Source organism: Oratosquilla oratoria, chromosome 6 (assembly GCF_046742065.1).
Source record: "Oratosquilla oratoria isolate Oo_2021 chromosome 6, ASM4674206v1, whole genome shotgun sequence".
Taxonomy (NCBI): Eukaryota; Metazoa; Arthropoda; class Malacostraca; order Stomatopoda; family Squillidae; genus Oratosquilla; species Oratosquilla oratoria.
This window is the reverse complement of record NC_134782.1, coordinates 23,590,380-23,606,813: the sequence shown is the minus strand read 5'-3', so window position 1 is coordinate 23,606,813 and position 16,434 is coordinate 23,590,380. Positions and strand designations below refer to the sequence as shown.

General features: G+C 38.6%; 1 protein-coding gene across 2 annotated transcripts in view; it reads right to left on the bottom strand.

The window, feature by feature from the left end:
- The window catches only part of LOC143026354 (uncharacterized), a 62,681-nt gene that overhangs the window by 25,911 nt on the left and 20,336 nt on the right, over positions 1-16,434 (bottom strand). For both annotated transcript variants that reach the window (XM_076186590.1, XM_076186591.1), the window contains exons 5-10: positions 14,470-14,624; positions 12,027-12,131; positions 9,460-9,620; positions 7,143-7,305; positions 3,751-3,873; positions 3,292-3,557 (exon numbers count right to left, since the gene is read on the bottom strand). In XM_076186590.1, the coding sequence (XP_076042705.1) occupies positions 3,292-3,557; positions 3,751-3,873; positions 7,143-7,305; positions 9,460-9,620; positions 12,027-12,131; positions 14,470-14,624 (973 nt within the window). The remainder of the gene's footprint in view (positions 1-3,291; positions 3,558-3,750; positions 3,874-7,142; positions 7,306-9,459; positions 9,621-12,026; positions 12,132-14,469; positions 14,625-16,434) is intronic.

Here is a 16,434-nt window from a genome sequence, read left to right as displayed (position 1 = left end):
TTTCACACACCTTCCCAAACTCTGTTACTAACTTCCTTAATCCCTCCTCTGATCCTGCTATAAGTGCAGTCTCATCAGCAAACAACAACTGACTTATCTCCTATCTTTCTCCAATAATAACAATAAATAATGAACTAAAGCACACAAATCAATGCAGATTTCTGGTTATAAATTACAATATCACTGAGAAAATACACATACAACATTATGATGACAAAAGAGCATGTGTTTGTGACCAGTTGAGTAGGTGTGCTGGAAAAGTCCTGACTAATCAATCAGAATCCACTCATTTCCTGTTTAACATATAACTGCTAAGTCTACATAAGGTACAAGATTAAATACATTGACCCAAGATTAAAGATGTATTGTGGATGCATGTGTTGTGAGCAAATGCACATATACAACAACTGGTAGCAGAGCATAACTACTGTATTCATTGCAATAATGGTGACATAAGTGATCAAAAATCCTCTGCAACTGATTTAATAAAAAGACCATAAGAGCTAGAAGAAAGATATGAAAATAAGGCAGAAACTAATGAACATAATAACAAATAAACAAGCATTTGTAGTTCATCTGACAGTGACAAAGCTAGTTAGTCAATCAGTCAACTGTTCCTGGGACCATAAATAATTCAGGGAAGATAGTATACTGTACCACTGAGACTCAAACCCTTAGCTAAGCGACTACTTACCATAAGGCTAGGTTGCCATCCCCTACACAAGATATATTAAGTTGTTGTCTAAGGATTATTAGTGTGGGGCATTGTATTATGATGTGTATTATAGCCCATTGTATTATGGGCAGGATCCTCTGTCTGATGGTAGTATATAAGGCAGCTTGAATAAGTGGCAAGGCCTATTCTGCGTTTGTACTGTAATGCTCATGATGGAAGATGTCCTAAGCACAGGCATGCCAATGTATTTACCTAGTTGTAATGTATAGAAATACAGCAATGCTCATGGGGTCCTGTCTCTTTTCTTCCATTTGTCAAACCTTACCTTGAATTCTTTTAAAGTACTGGCTTGGTTTATATTTTCATCTAACTTATACCACAAGTCTACTTCTATGTGGATAACTATACTCTTGATAATATTTTAAACAAGTTTGTTTCTTCAGTTCTTGATTATGACCTCTTGTTAATTTTTCTTCTCATATCAGTAATTCTTTTTTGTCCACTTTCTCTAAACCTTTTCCAGCTTAAATATCACTATCATGTAACCTTTCTCTCTTTGTTCTTTCAAAATGGGCAGTTCCATTTTTCTAATCTTTGTATCACAATATAACCCTGGTGAGTGGGCACACAGAGATGACCCGTCATCCATGAGGAGCTAAGATGAAAGGGAGGAAAGGGTGGTGGAGGGGAGTGGAACAGGTGGGAGTAGGTGCATGCCTTTGACTTGACTACCTCCCTTATAAGGGGGAAAAAATCTTGGTATATTGATAGTATCACAATACAAATGTAAATAAAGAAGACAACCTACACTATCACAAACATACATATCCCACCAAACACATTCACCCCAAAAGGATACCTCCCACAGCTTCAACCTTTTCACCCCTTACCTGGCAACTTTTTTTTTTTGAGGAAACATTTCATTTTAAGATGAACTTTTTTATTGTTCTTTTATGGATTTTTTCATGCTGATTATGGAAATAACTTTTATTTTTATCTATTACCAATATTCTACTTGAAATTATATTTTGAAGATACCATTTCCAGCAAAAATGAGATAATTCATCTTCCCTTTTTTATCTATTGTCTTTTATCCAACTTTAGTACCAAAGACATCAAGATGCTTCTCCAAGTCAGTATTCATTGTCTTTGTCTCACAGCCATAGAGCAAGACAAGGAGCACAAGTGACTTGAAGATTTGAATATTAGTCCTCCTGCATAAATATAGACAATGACTTGGGCAATGCCAATCCTTCAAAGTAATTCCTGATAGGATCCACCACTGTTATGCATTACACTATCAAGGTATGTAAAGCTTTCCAAGACCTCACTGTCATTGCCACATACATGGACAGACTGAACTCTGTCATCCAGTAAGCCCCAAACTCCAGAACCTTGGTTTTGGTCCAGGAGATCTAAAGTCCAAGTGGTCTTGCCTCCCTGTGCAGTGACTCAAGGACTGCAACCAAGACCTCCAATGACTTTGCAAAATGGACAGCATCATCAGCAAACACAAGATCAGTGACCTTGGTGTTGCAAATACACTATCTGCACCAACACTGATTGACAAATCTGTCCAATACCGAGTCCGTGCAAGCGTTGAAAAGTGTTTGGGTGAGGACATACCCTTACCTCACTCCTGAATTAACAGGGAAGAAGCTAGACAAACCTCCTCCATACTTTACAGCACTCTGTCCCAGAGTATCAGCCATATATCATGTCAATACTCCTTGCAGGAATCCTACGGATCCACAGATGATTCCAAAGTGCTCCATGATGCACTGAGTCTAACACCTTCTTGAGATCAACATAAGCTACAAGAAATACCTATTGAAACTCACATTGGCACTCCACAAGAATATGAAGCACTAGGATCCGATCAGTTCCTGACTTACCCAGCTTGAACCCAGACTGTTCAGGCCTCTGAAACTTTAGCAAATGTGAACAGACCTGTGTTAGCAAAGCATGGGCAAGCACACTGAGCAGTGGAATGCTACAGTAGTTGTTGCAGTCATACTGGTCTACCTTTCTCCTTCCAGATAGGGATAATGAGACCCTTATTCCAGTCAGAGGGAATGGTACCAGACTGCTAGGCAACAGACAGTATACATGCAACCTCATGGTCTAACCTCCAGTTGTTAAGCAACTCTGAACTGATGTTGCAGATGCCAGCTGTCTTTCCACCTTTCAACTTACAGCCTCATTGACCTCTGTCAAAGAGGGCAAAGACCTGTCTATTGGGGGATCAGGAACTGGCACCTGAACACCAAAGAGAAGCTATCTGCTTCGAGGGTCACCCATGAGTAACTGCTCAAAGTACTAGAACATAAGAATGAAGGGAACTGCAAGAGACCATAAGGCCTACACTACGCAGCTCCGTATCCATCACCACATGTCATCCCCATCCATAAAGTTGTCTAATCGTTTCTTAAAACAACTGATAGTTTCAGCGCTTACTACATGTACTTAGCAAAGGGTCTACACCACTCCACACCTGACACTAGTTTGTAATCAGGTGTTCAGATTGTACTCTTCTGGGTCACAGGTTTGGAGCAGTTTTTTCAGGGCTTGGTAAACTGGCTAATAATAATAATAAAAATAATAATAATGCTGACCTGTACTTGTGGATGGCATAGCTGGATATTCACTGATCATCTTCGTTGCTGCCTTTGTGATGAGAACAGTTCCTCTTGCAGATGCAGTTGATGAAGTGGAGGGGATTGGTGGAACTGGGGGAGCATGGAGGGCAGCAATTGCTGGAGGGAGGGGCAGAGGACGACCAGCAAGGCCTTTGAGCAAATCGTGTAGTTCAAGAGCTTTGTGCATAAGTGTGTCATTTTCTTTCTTCAAACCATCACATTCTTTCTCTAGGGTGTCATATCTGTGAAACATATGAGATTTTACCACAAAAGACATATAAACATACAAATCAACACACACTGCACTGTTAGTAACAAATGTGTATGATACCAAGGGAGTCAAGCCTCTGACTTAAAAGAATATTTGTAACCCTGGTCCACAGAAGTGCACCTTATACAAGTTTCTATTCTAACATAGTCTCCCTTATCACTTACTTTGTCCTAAGTTCTGCTTCTTCAGTGGTAAGCAAGCTGTTCTCTTTTAGTAATTCATCAAGGCGTCCTTTCATCTCCTTCATGCGGTTCATACGATCCAAATAGTAACTGATGAACTCTACACTGCAAGGAGAAAAAATACAGAAAAGTCAAATTAATTTATCAATGAGGCTAAGAAAGAAAAGAAGAGAAAAAGAGAAATATAGAGAGTATATACACACACACACTCTCTAATTTGACACACAAACAAAGATTGGATAAATCAATTTACCAACCCTGGAACAATGAAGAGAAAAAGGTGATTTGCTAACCATCTACAGAATTATGAAAGGGAAGGAAATTCTTGCGAGAGACAACTTACTAATGTGGGACAGAAGAAAAACAAGAGGACACAAGAAGAAACTTAAGAAGTACAGTTACAGAAGAGATCTGAAAAAAAATAGCTTCCCACACAGAGTGATAGATATCTGGAACAAACTGAATGAGGGAACAGTGAGAGCTAAAACTATACAAGATTTTAAGAACATCCTGGATGCAGAAAGATACAAAAGCAGATCACTACAAGCATAGCTCTCTTCCCATATATATATATATATGTTTATATATATGTATATATGTATATATGTATATATGTATATATATATATATATATATATATATATATATATATATATATATGAGAGTGTGGGAGGAGGAAGAACAAGCAAAGATGGGCTGGGACTTCTTTACTACTTATACATTTTGACCAAAAAGGTCTTCTTCAGTAGGCTGTCTACAAACAGCTCAAACCTTACAATTATGCACTCAAAGTTGAAAACTTGGACAGTTCATCCCATTGGCTTTCTAGGGATTCCCATTCCTGTACCAGGTAAATGCTTCCCAAGCGTATTTATTATCAATTTGCTTGCTACCTTCAAAGCATGTACCTGGTATGGGAACAAGAATCCCAACAGCCAGCAGGATGACCTGCCCAAGTTTCCATCTTCAAGTGTACAACTGTAAGGTTTGAGCTGTTTGTAGACAGTTTATTGAAGAAGACCAAGTCAGTCGAAACATATAAGCAATAAAAGAGTTCCAGCCCATCTTCGATTGTTCTTCCTCCACCCACACTCTCATCTGCACTACTTCCCTCCTGTCCACTCAACTGGTAATCTCATCTGGCACCTTTAAAAGGCTAAAACTCCAAGCATCGATTGTCGGTCATCTCGTGTGTGTGTGCGTGTGTACTTCTATAATTGTTGTAAACAGGAAAAGAGCAATGCTTGTTGGGTCCTATCTCCTACTCTCCAATTGATCTTACCTAGCTTCAAATTCATGTACAGTTCCAACTTAATCCATATATTTCCAATTATTATATTTAGATTTGAAATCAGGTACTGTTCCAGCTTGAGTTATGACACATTCTAAGCTATTCCAAGTTTTTATGCATATGTATAGAAAATTGTATTTTTTCATTCTTTTGATGTATAGTCTTCATTAATTTGTTCTCATGACCTCTTAAAGTGTAACCACTTTGAAAATTAAAGGTGTCTAATTTTACTGGAATATGTTTTTAATACTTACCAAAGTCAATAATACCTAAATAAATTACACAAAAAATCTTTAATTTTTTATATGTTGCAATTTGAAATTACACTGCTTCAAAACATTGTCAGCTTCAGCCATTCCCATAAAACCTACCCATGGCACCATCTGCTTCACAGTGACATCACAGATTTTGTTCTTCATGTATTTTATTTGATGAATAATGATCATGTCAAGTGTCACAGGCTATTTAATGTCAAATATTTAGGAATTATGAAAATGAAGAAAGAACTACTGAGGAAAATACATGAATGCAAAGAAAAGAATTTGGGAAGAAAAGTGGCAAAGAATAGCAATATATTAATAACATATAGAACTCAGAAAGGCAGGAGAAGAAAGCTTTTGATAACTGCCCAGCAACAATAATATTCACATACAGAACATACGAATATACACAGAGAACTGAATGATGGGGGTAAATTCTATTACAAGAAAACAAATGATAAGATATTGTTTTTGGAAGTTATTATCAAATTTATCAGATAAATAAGGTTAGAAAAATAAAACCAGGAGAAATACTATGTGAATAACAAATTAAATAGAATAAATATAACAACAGGGAAAATAAAACAAAACAAGGCAGATGATAGGGCATGCAGTGTATGGGGGTGGGGGAGGGAATTGTCATTTGCTGGAACATACTGGTATGTTCTTTGCAATACTTGTATTGAGACCTTCATTTTTTACAGTGCGTAAACAATCTAAAATAATGTATTCAACTTATGCAAAGAATAATTAGTTTTATCTAGTAGTAATAAATCACCATAAGTAATCTTTTTACGGGCACAACTGATCCAAGATGAAAAAATACCTGTTTTATGTTGTAGAAATAATTATTCACAAAGCTTTTGTGGTATCCAGTGTTGACTGATTGATTTGCAGTTTATGGGGCTGCAACATCCAGGTCATATAGCACTGCTTACAAATTTTCTAATGGTGACAAAGATGGTAGACAGAAATTTACATTTTTCAGGTCTCTTCTATAAATGTCCTCTTTGAGTTTCCTTCCATGTCCTCTTGTGTTCGTTTTATCCCAATTTAGTAAGTCATCTCTATCAAGGATTTCCAAACCTCTCATAATTCTGTAGATAGTCATCAAGTCACCTCTTTCTCTCCTTTGTTCAAGAGTCAGTAGTTCTAGTTTTGACAATCTTTCTTCATATGACAGTTTTGATAGTGTTGGGGCCATCTTCATAGTTGCTCTCTGGATTCTCTCAATCTTCCTTATATTCTTTTTAGTACTGGGTGACCATAGTGTCACTGCATACTCCAATTTAGGCCTTATCAGTGTGACTAGTATTTTCTTTACCATTTCTTCATCCAAGTAAGTAAAAGCCACTTTTATTGATCTTTGCAAATTATAGGTTTTGCCAACAATTTTGTCTATGTTTCTCAGGGGACATATCTTTTGTCATGATCACCCCCAGTGTGTGTGTTTTCAATGTTTTCTTCTGTTTTATAAAAATATTATTATGATCTAATGCTGTAAGTATGATTAGCATTAACTCCTAGAACATGATGACACCTACATAGGTGTTACGAGGCATAAGTGAGTATACAAGGATTCTGGTGTCTGCGTCCTGGTTACATTTATTTTGTAGTTGTAGCTGAGTGACCCCCCCCTCCCATATTTTGTGAACAGGCTTAATCACATTTTCTGTGGTTATAAACATTCTGGGTGAAAGATAACAATTATAACATCTGTACCTTTATATTTTATAATGCCCATATTGTGATGTATCATTGTACATCAGGCAATCCAATGTGTGCATGAGTAATTGACTCTTATCGAAGAGGTTAAGACATACCTGAAAGCTGGAGGAATGTGCCACTTCTTCCTGATATCCCCTACACTTGCTGTCTGATCTGGCTGAGTCTCTGTGCTTAAACCCATTAGTTCCGTTTTGTGTAAAAGTGCTCTACACAAAGCTGCATTTGTGGTCATTGCACGGGGCATTTTCTGTGTAGGGTCTGTAGATATAAAATTGATTAAGTTATTTGAAATATCAAAACATGTGTCATTATTGTAGGTACAAGACCTGTAGCCCCAAAAGGGGACATTCCTAACAAAAAACAAAGGCATAAGAGGGACTGGGAGTTTTCTGACCAGTATCCTAAAGTTTGGGTCTTTTATGTGTGTGGATGTGGTACAGATGAGAGTAAAAGGGGAGAGATAGGCAGTATGTTTGTGAGAAGAAAGATGGATGTGTTGGCATTGAGTGAAACTAAGTTGAAAGGGAGGGGTGAGTTTGAGTTTGGAAGTGTAGTTGGGAGGACCTCAGGAGTAGAGGACAAGGGAGAGAAGGAGTGGCTATAATAGTAGGTGAAGAGATAGGTAAGCATGTGGTGGAGTGGAAGGAGGTTTCTTCAAGGTTAATGTGGATGAAGGTGACTCTGGGAAGGGAGATGTGAGTTTTTGTAAGTGCATATGGGCCTGGTAGTGAGAAGAGTTTAGAGGAAACAGAGGCCTTTTGGATAGATTTAAATGAGTGCATAGAGGGTTTGGGGAGAAATGTCAATGTAGTGGTATTGGGAGACTTTAATGCTAGGGTAGGAAATGAATCAATAGACGGAGTATTTGGAAAGTGTGGAGTGCCAGGAAAAAATTGTAATGGAGAGTTGATGGTGATGTGTCTAGAGAGTTGATGATTGCAAATACAGTGTTTGGGAAGAAAGTCAAGCACAAGTACACATGGGAGAGGGTGGTGGATGGGCGGTAGATAGTGTTAATGGACTATATAGTGGTAACCGGGAGAATAGTAGGAAGAGTTAAAGATGTACATGTTCTAAGGGAAGATAGTGGGGAATATCAGATCATTTTTTAGTAGAAGGTAAGTTGAGATAGGAGAATAGATGGAGAAAGAGGAAAAGAACAGAAGGTAGGGAAGTGCTTAGAGTGAACTGCTTAAATGACAAAGAGAAGGAGGAGTACAAGAAGAAGCTGAGAGAGGAGTGAAAAGGAGTGAGGGATAGAGTAGAACTAGGAGTACAAGAGGAATGGGGATGGTTCAAGGAGGGAGTACTAGGTGTGCAAAGTTGGTGTGTGGAACAAGGAGGATGGGAGGAAATACAAGGAAGGGTAGTGAGTGGTGGGATGATGAAGCAAATAGGGTTGTAGAAGAGAAGAAGCAAACATTCACAGTTTGGTTACAAAATCATATGAGAGGTACAAAGAAAAGAGGATTCAAATCTAAATATGATAATTTGGAGAGTAGGAGACAGGATCCAACAAGTGTTCAAGTGTTACTCTTTTCCTGTATACTGCAATTAGGTAAATACATGGTGTTGATCCTCTATGGACCACTGCTGAGATTCAAATTACACACCTTGTCACATGAGAACAAATTAAGGAAGACTACATGTCTACAATATGTGAAAAAAATACAGTTTTCCATACAGATGCATAAATACTTGGAATAGCTTAGAAGATGATATAGCCTACGGTAGAACAATACATGAATTCAACTTCAAATACGATGATTAGAAATCAAGGTTATAGACCGAGATGGAACTGTACATGAATTTGAGGCTAGATATGATAAATTGGAAACTAGAAGATGGGACCCAACAAGCATTTCTTTCCTGCCTACTACAATTAGGTAAATACCATACACTGAACACCATCCACCATGATAACCTGCATTGCTCCTGTTCACTGTAACCATATTTGTGTAATACCAAGATTGTTTTTTCTTGCCATGTTTACTGTTTACAGGACAAGTACATATGAAGTAGGGGGTACAGTTATTCACAAAATACATGTTTTTGTTATTGACAGTAATAATGAAATGGAGGGAGAAGTAGGGAGTTGTGATGGAGTGAGAGGACACCCAGTTTTAGAGTGCAATGCATTGTTCATTGTTTCTGCAGCTTCAGCAGTTCAATATCAAATAAAGTGTACATAGTGCATTTATTTACTTACAAAAAGGAAATTATTTTTTTTTTGGGGGGGAGGGGGCAAAAATATACAGATTTTCAACACGTATATAAGTCTGTTTCCTAATCCCCATATAGGTTATGGGATTATTGTAATTCAACTAAATTTTGCTGAAGTTTCTATGAGGACCACTAAAAATGGCTGATAGTGTGTCATAGCAATTATACATTTAGCATATACAAACTTACACCAAGGTGTTGGGCGATTATTTTTGTTGACTAAATATTTCTCTCTATATCGACCAAGCTTCCTTTGTATTCTGTCTAAAACTTCTTGACTGTTGCCTGCTTTGATGGCTTCCCCTTGCTTCATATGCAGTTGAAGGGCTAACCAATTACGTTTCCTTCGTCTGTAAAAAGATTTTAATGAAACTACAAAATTTACTTAAGAAGTGACTTAATCATATTCATGTCATAAAATATACTATAAAATTAGTAGTGTACAGTGTCTGTCAAGAAATGAAAGCATTGCTACACTAAAATAATGACTGCAACTTAACTGTCAAGAAAATTATTTTATTGTCTCCTGTGTGTATTTATGTATTAGGGTACTGACTGTATGGCATCAAGTAAGAGTGATTGCATGGTAGCATACAACTAATGCTTTAGACCATACTGGGGTACTGAATGCATGGTATCATGCAGATAATTTTTTAGAGACTGTTTTGGGCACCCTCAGGGACTGAAGCCACACATTATTTATCTATGTTAGAGTAAAACCTCTATTTTTTGTATAGTCATCCTTTCAGAAGGCTTAAAGTGGTCTGGGAGAACTCCAACCAGAACCTTAAAAACTGGGCCATTAAATGTGCATGGTTATGGAAGGGATGAGAATAAAAGAGAAGAGATTTGAATTTTGTTTGTGAGAAAAAAGATGGAAGTGTTAAGCGTTAAATGAAAATAAGTTGAAAGGGAGGAGTGATTTTGAGTTTGGGAGTGTGGTGGTGAGTGTGTTGGGAGTGAGGGAGGGAAGTAGTGACTATGCTTGTAAGTGGTGGAATAGGAAAATATGTGGCGGAGTGGAATGAAAGTATCTTCAAGGTTGTGGGTTACAGTGAAACTGGGATGGGAAATGTGGGTTTTTGCGAGTGCACCTGGACCTAATAGTAAGAAGAGTGAAGTGGAAAGGGAGGCTTTTTGGATAGAGTTAAATGAGTGTTTCAGGAGTTTTCAGAGGAACGAGAATTTGGTGTCAGGCGATCACAATGTTAGAGTAGAGGATGAGCCAAAAGACCCATTCACCTTTCCTACTTCTCCCAGTGACCTCACCGAAGAACTCTCACTGACCTCTCCTACTTCTCCCGATGACCTCCCATTGACCTCTCCTACTTCTCCCAGTGACCTTACCCAAAGACTCCCAATGACCTATCCTACATCTTCCAATAACCTCACTTTATAACAAGTACAGGTCAGCCCGTAAACATTATTCTTCACCAGATCTTCAACTACAGCAGCCCTTAAAGATAGATAGTCATAGTTCTTCTCACTCTGAAGAAGCCTCTGAGAGAGGTGAAAAAAAATTAAGTTTTTGGTGCTAAAAGAGTGTGTAAGGCAGATGTGGATGGAGTGCAGTTGATGGGAAGACTGAGAATGGGATGGATGGGGTCAAGGGTGTTCTGGGTAAAAAGTAAAAGAGCATGGAAGGGAGAGTAGAAGACAGGTGTGAATGGAGAATGGTTGTAAATTTATGATAAACTGACATGGACCAATGGGATTTCTCCTTGTCTTCTCCATTAACTTGTGAGGGGACAAGGAGGGAGAACTGTCATGTAAATGACTTAATGGGGTAAGACACCTTCAGCTGTTGTGCTCTGCTATGGAGGTCCTGTGTCTTGCTGCATTGCTTCTAATTTAGGCAGTGTATGGGGGAAAAGGGATGCCTCTTCATCAACATGAAATAAGAGATTTTTAAATGGGTGTGGGATGGGAGGGTAGGAACATGCCTTGGCTGCTACCTCTCTTGTAGCATATGTTCGGGCCTGTTGTAAGCTTTTTGGTATAGATAGACATATAAATATAGATTCAATTCCCCAGTTCATCTGAGTTTCATTAACTCGAAACCCACAGCTCCCCAGTTGTTACCAATTGTCCTCAGGACCTCCCATAGGTCTTTCCTGGAAGAACATAGGACTGTTGTCTATGTTGTGCTAGTGTGGATTGGTTTCTATGTCAATGGTTGTTAAGAGGAAGAGGGTAGTAGTTACTGGTAGCCAGCTCTTATGTAAAAAGGTTAATGAAAAATAGTCAAAACTGATAAAGAGATTGCTTGGGCCCAGTCTGGAGACCCAGTGCCAGTATCGTAAGGCTGCAACTTAATTTTGAAATAACGGTAGTGATGGTATTTAGAGATGAGCAAAAACACATCGTCCCACATCCACATATCTAGACATACATTAAATTAGTTATTTGATGACACTCAGCCTTATATATAAAATAGGCTGCTAAATTAACCTTTTCATTCTTGTAAACATTTTATGACAAATACAATGACACTCTTTGAGAGAAAAATTAGCAAAATACAATAAAGTACAGTATGTATAAATTAAAAAAAATATCATTATTACATAATGCAACACTACTTATGCACATATTATCTCAAGATTGTCATGGTGAAAACAAGTAATGGTGCATACCTAAGAGCCATTTCCCTTCCTAATGAAGTTCTGTTCCCTAACACTATCATCAGAATAAAACATATAAGGTAGTACAAATACAAAACAAAAATTAATTTCCATAGCAATTATTTAAGTTTTCACCTGATCAGTTCCCTGTCTGTATGGAGTTTACAGTGTGCATAGTATGGATCTGCTTGGTCAGCTTCCCCATGATTTACTTCTGATAGTAATCCTTCTCTCTGGGCACTGTCAAAATAACAAGATATTAGAATAATCCAAGAGATTTAGAGACTTTGTATGCATACAGTGTGTGTGTGTTTGTGTGTTAGTACATTGGCTACCCCCCTTGTAATGGGGAAAAAGCCTTGGTATATGTATATATATATACATGTGTATATATATATACATATATATATGTATATATATATATATATATATGAATATCAATATGTGTATACATATATATATGTATACATATAAATATAAGTATGTGTATACATATACATATATATATATATATACATATACATATATATATATATACATATATATACATATATAAATAGACTGAATATCCCACTATTGAAGAAAGTTGTTTGTTTAAATGTACAAATATTGCAATCACTGTGATCCTCTTCAGCGTTGTTGTACAAAGAGTGGGTGGAGTTATATATATTAGAAGGGGATATATTGAGGAGACATGAGGAGATAAACATGTTAATGCATGGTCAATCTGCTTTATGGACACAAGTACCACCACTAAATCCCTCCTCCCTCCCAGACAGCACCACCGAAACCCAATCAATCCAAATCTGAATAGGTAAAAAGTCCTCATTCACAATAGTCAACAGACAAATCCCCCCACCAATCCTCCCTAACAGTTCCCAACAATTTCAGGTCTAAACTCAACCAACTCATCACCAACCTTATCCTAGGTGGCAACTTCAACACCAAGTTGTCGACCTAGTATGTCAACAATCCTGACACAGACATAGGGCTGGATTTACAGACATATCTTGAGTCACTAACCATTATGAACAACACCTATAATCACATACATCCCCCATCAAGCCCTCTACACCCCTTCCTCTCCTCACATCACCTTCTGTTCCCCCTGTTTAACCCCAACATCTTCTTGGAAGGTGGTCAGAGCCTCCGAGTCTGACCACCTTCCAATCATCACCACCACCAAAACACAATACACCCCAATTGGCCACAAACACATGTATACTAATTACAAAAGAGCAAACTTGTAAGCTTTCATTGAAGAGAAAGAATAATGCTTTAAGCCACTGAACAATACACCAATCAGACACAGACACTGCTGAGCACACCTTCAACACATACATACATACATACATATACCAAAGGCTTTTTCTCCCTTACAAGGGAGGTAGCCAAAAAACAAAGGCATAAAATCCACTCCCAACTATTCCATCCCCATATACTCCACTCCCATTCACCCCCCTCCCTCCCTCTTATCTTGGCTCCTGGATGATGGGTCATCCCTGCATCTCACTCACTGCCCTGGGTCAGAGGCAGTGTGGCAGACACAGCACATCCACAGCAAGGCTGCTTCATCAAATTGGTGATCCCCCTCTCCATCTCCTCATGCAAAAATGGAGAAGATGGGGGAAATCCCTTCAGGGCGTGTCAATTTCTTTTTTACACATACTTCCTCATCTTTAAAGTCCCACCTTTACCTCAAACCACTCACTCTTTCCATTTCTGATTCTAACACAAGCTCTACTACTCTCATAAAAACTCTTGACTGCTCTTAACAGCTTTCCTCCTATCCCATATATCTGTAATACCTCCCACACTGCCTTCCTGTCTACCCTGTCATAAGCCTTTTCCAAATCCATAAAGGTCCAAAAAACATCCTTACCTTTTCCTAGAGCTTTCTCACATATCTGTCTTACCTGTCTGATCCACACAGCCCCTACCTGTATTTACCTAGTTGTACCTAGTTGTAATACACGGGAGGGGAGCTATGCTCGTGGTGACCCGTCTTTGTATCTCTCCGCATCAAGTTTTATCTTAAAATCTTGTATAGTGTTTGCATATACTGTTTTGTTGTCTAATTTCTTCCATGTATTAATCGCTCTGTGTGGGAAACTGTTCCTTTTCAAGTTTTTTCTATAGCTATCTTTTTTCAGTTTTTTTCCGTGTCCTCTCGTTTTACCGTTGTCCCACACTAACAGGTGTCCTAAACCCACACTGTTCTTCATAAATTATTCCCTGTTCATCTCCTAATCCTCTCGATCAAGATCCTCCCATAAGCCCCAACTACACTTAACAAACTGATCCCTCTGAAACTACTACACTCACACTTGTCCCTTTTCACCCTTGTAAAGTGGAATTTTACAGGCACTACTCCAGTCCTCCGGCACTCTACCCTCTCTTAAACAAACATTAAATAACCTCACCAGACCTTCTTTTACTTTGCCTCTTCTAAACAAATAAAGCAATAAACAAATAAATAAATAAAACCATGCACTACTTCTTTACTTAAATCCATGTTTATAAATTCTTATATGATGACATATTCTTTAATTTACAATGGCTGGCAAAATATACTTACCAAGTAACATGGAAATAACCTCTACACATTCCAGCATCACAGCCAATGCACACCCCTGTCTTAGCATAACGCTCATCTTCACAAAGGGTGCATGTCTTGGAACCCCATTTGCTGTATGGCATCTCAAACAATGTTGGGAAAGATAGTTTATCCACCTGCAATAACAAAAAGAAATTTGTATCATTCAAACAATATCAGGAGCCAAATACTGCTGTCTAGTAATAATAAGAACAATTGTTGACCCAAGTTTCACTAAGCGGGAACCCACAGCCCCACAGTGGCTGGCAAAAGTCCTTGGGTCTCCTTACAGATCTCTCTGGGAAAAAACTTCAGCCTGTTGTCTATGTTGTGTTGGTGTATTTATTTACCTAGTTGTATTATATGGGAAGAGAGCTATACTCGTGGTGACTTGACTTTGTATTTCACAGCATCAAGTTTTTTCTTAAAATCTTGAATAGTGTTTGCACACACTGTTTCGTTGTCTACTTTGTTCCAAGTATCTATCACTCTGTGTGGGAAGCTGTTCCTTTTCAGATTTCTTCTGTAACTATCCTTTTTCAGTTTCTTTTCGTGTGGAACTATTTCTATGTTACTGGATGAAAGTGGTACAAGCAGAGCAGTTGCTGGTTGTCAGATGTTGTTGTTGTTGTTGTCGTTCCCTAGACTGTCTGTCCGAGCAGTCCCGTCTCCCCAAGGAAGGCCACAGCCGAAACTGGGTTTTCCCACAAATCCTTTATAGAGTGTATGTTGTGTTGTTTGCGTGCATGATTGTGTATAATGCAGTCTTCCATTATGTGTTGTATGGTATGGGGTGAAGTGTTACATCCTGGGCAGCTGTTCACAACACGGTCGTCCAGCCTCTTCTGGTAGCTTAGAAGTGCTGGGTGGTGACCGCATCGCAGTCTGGCCAAGTGGACTCTGTCCTTACGTGGGAGAGAGGATTCAGAAGGGTGGATATCAGGGGGTCTGGCATGCAGCAGTGTGTTGTCTTTCAGTGTGTTAATGGAGCGGTGAGTGATATGATTATGAATATGTTTCCGGAGGCTGGTATTTGGTGTTTGTGGAGGAAGAGAAGAGAGTATCTGTGTGTAATAAAGGTCTATGGGTGTAGTTTTAATGTTTCTTGGTGTGTGTGGGTGTTCTGCTATGTAGTGTAGCGGGTGTGATGTGTTTGTGGTGGCTGCAGCAAGTGTTTGTGTGCCTCTCATGTCGAGGTGGTCCTTGACTTTGTTGTCAGATGTTATATGGGGTAGTTGTTTGATGGAGATTAATATATATATATATATATATATATAAAATGTATACACCAGGTCTGTCCATAAGTACCCAGCCATTATGAATATTTGCAGAACTGGCCATGCAATCATAACAGAACTTGTTGGACACTGACAGAAGACCCTAGTTCGTATGCATGAGTGGCCATACTCCCATGTGACACCTTATTTACCCGCCAGACATGATTTAGTAAAGATGTGTACATGGCAACAAAATTCGTCATGTGTCTCCTGACCCATAAGCAGAAGAAATTTCGTGCTAAAAATTCACAGGACTTGCTTCAAGCTGCTACAAATGACCCAGATTTCCGGAAACAATAACCGCAGATAAATCGTAGATCTATGGCTATGACCCAGAAACAAAAGCTACTTACTCAGTCATTGGCAATGTGACAGTTAAAGAGTACACATCTTCACTCAACTATGTCTGGAAGGTAAATAAAGTGTCACATGGGAGTATGGCTGCTCACACATATGTAGTAGGGTCTTCTGTCAGTGTACGCCAAGTTCTGTTAGGATCATATGACCAGTTCGGCAAATATTCATACATACATACATACATACATATACCAAGGCTTTTTCCCCCTTACAAGGGGGGTAGCCAAAAAGGAAAAGACATAAAATCATTCCCACCCATTCAATCCCTGAATACACTCCACACCCCTCTACCCTCCCTCTTATCTTAACACCT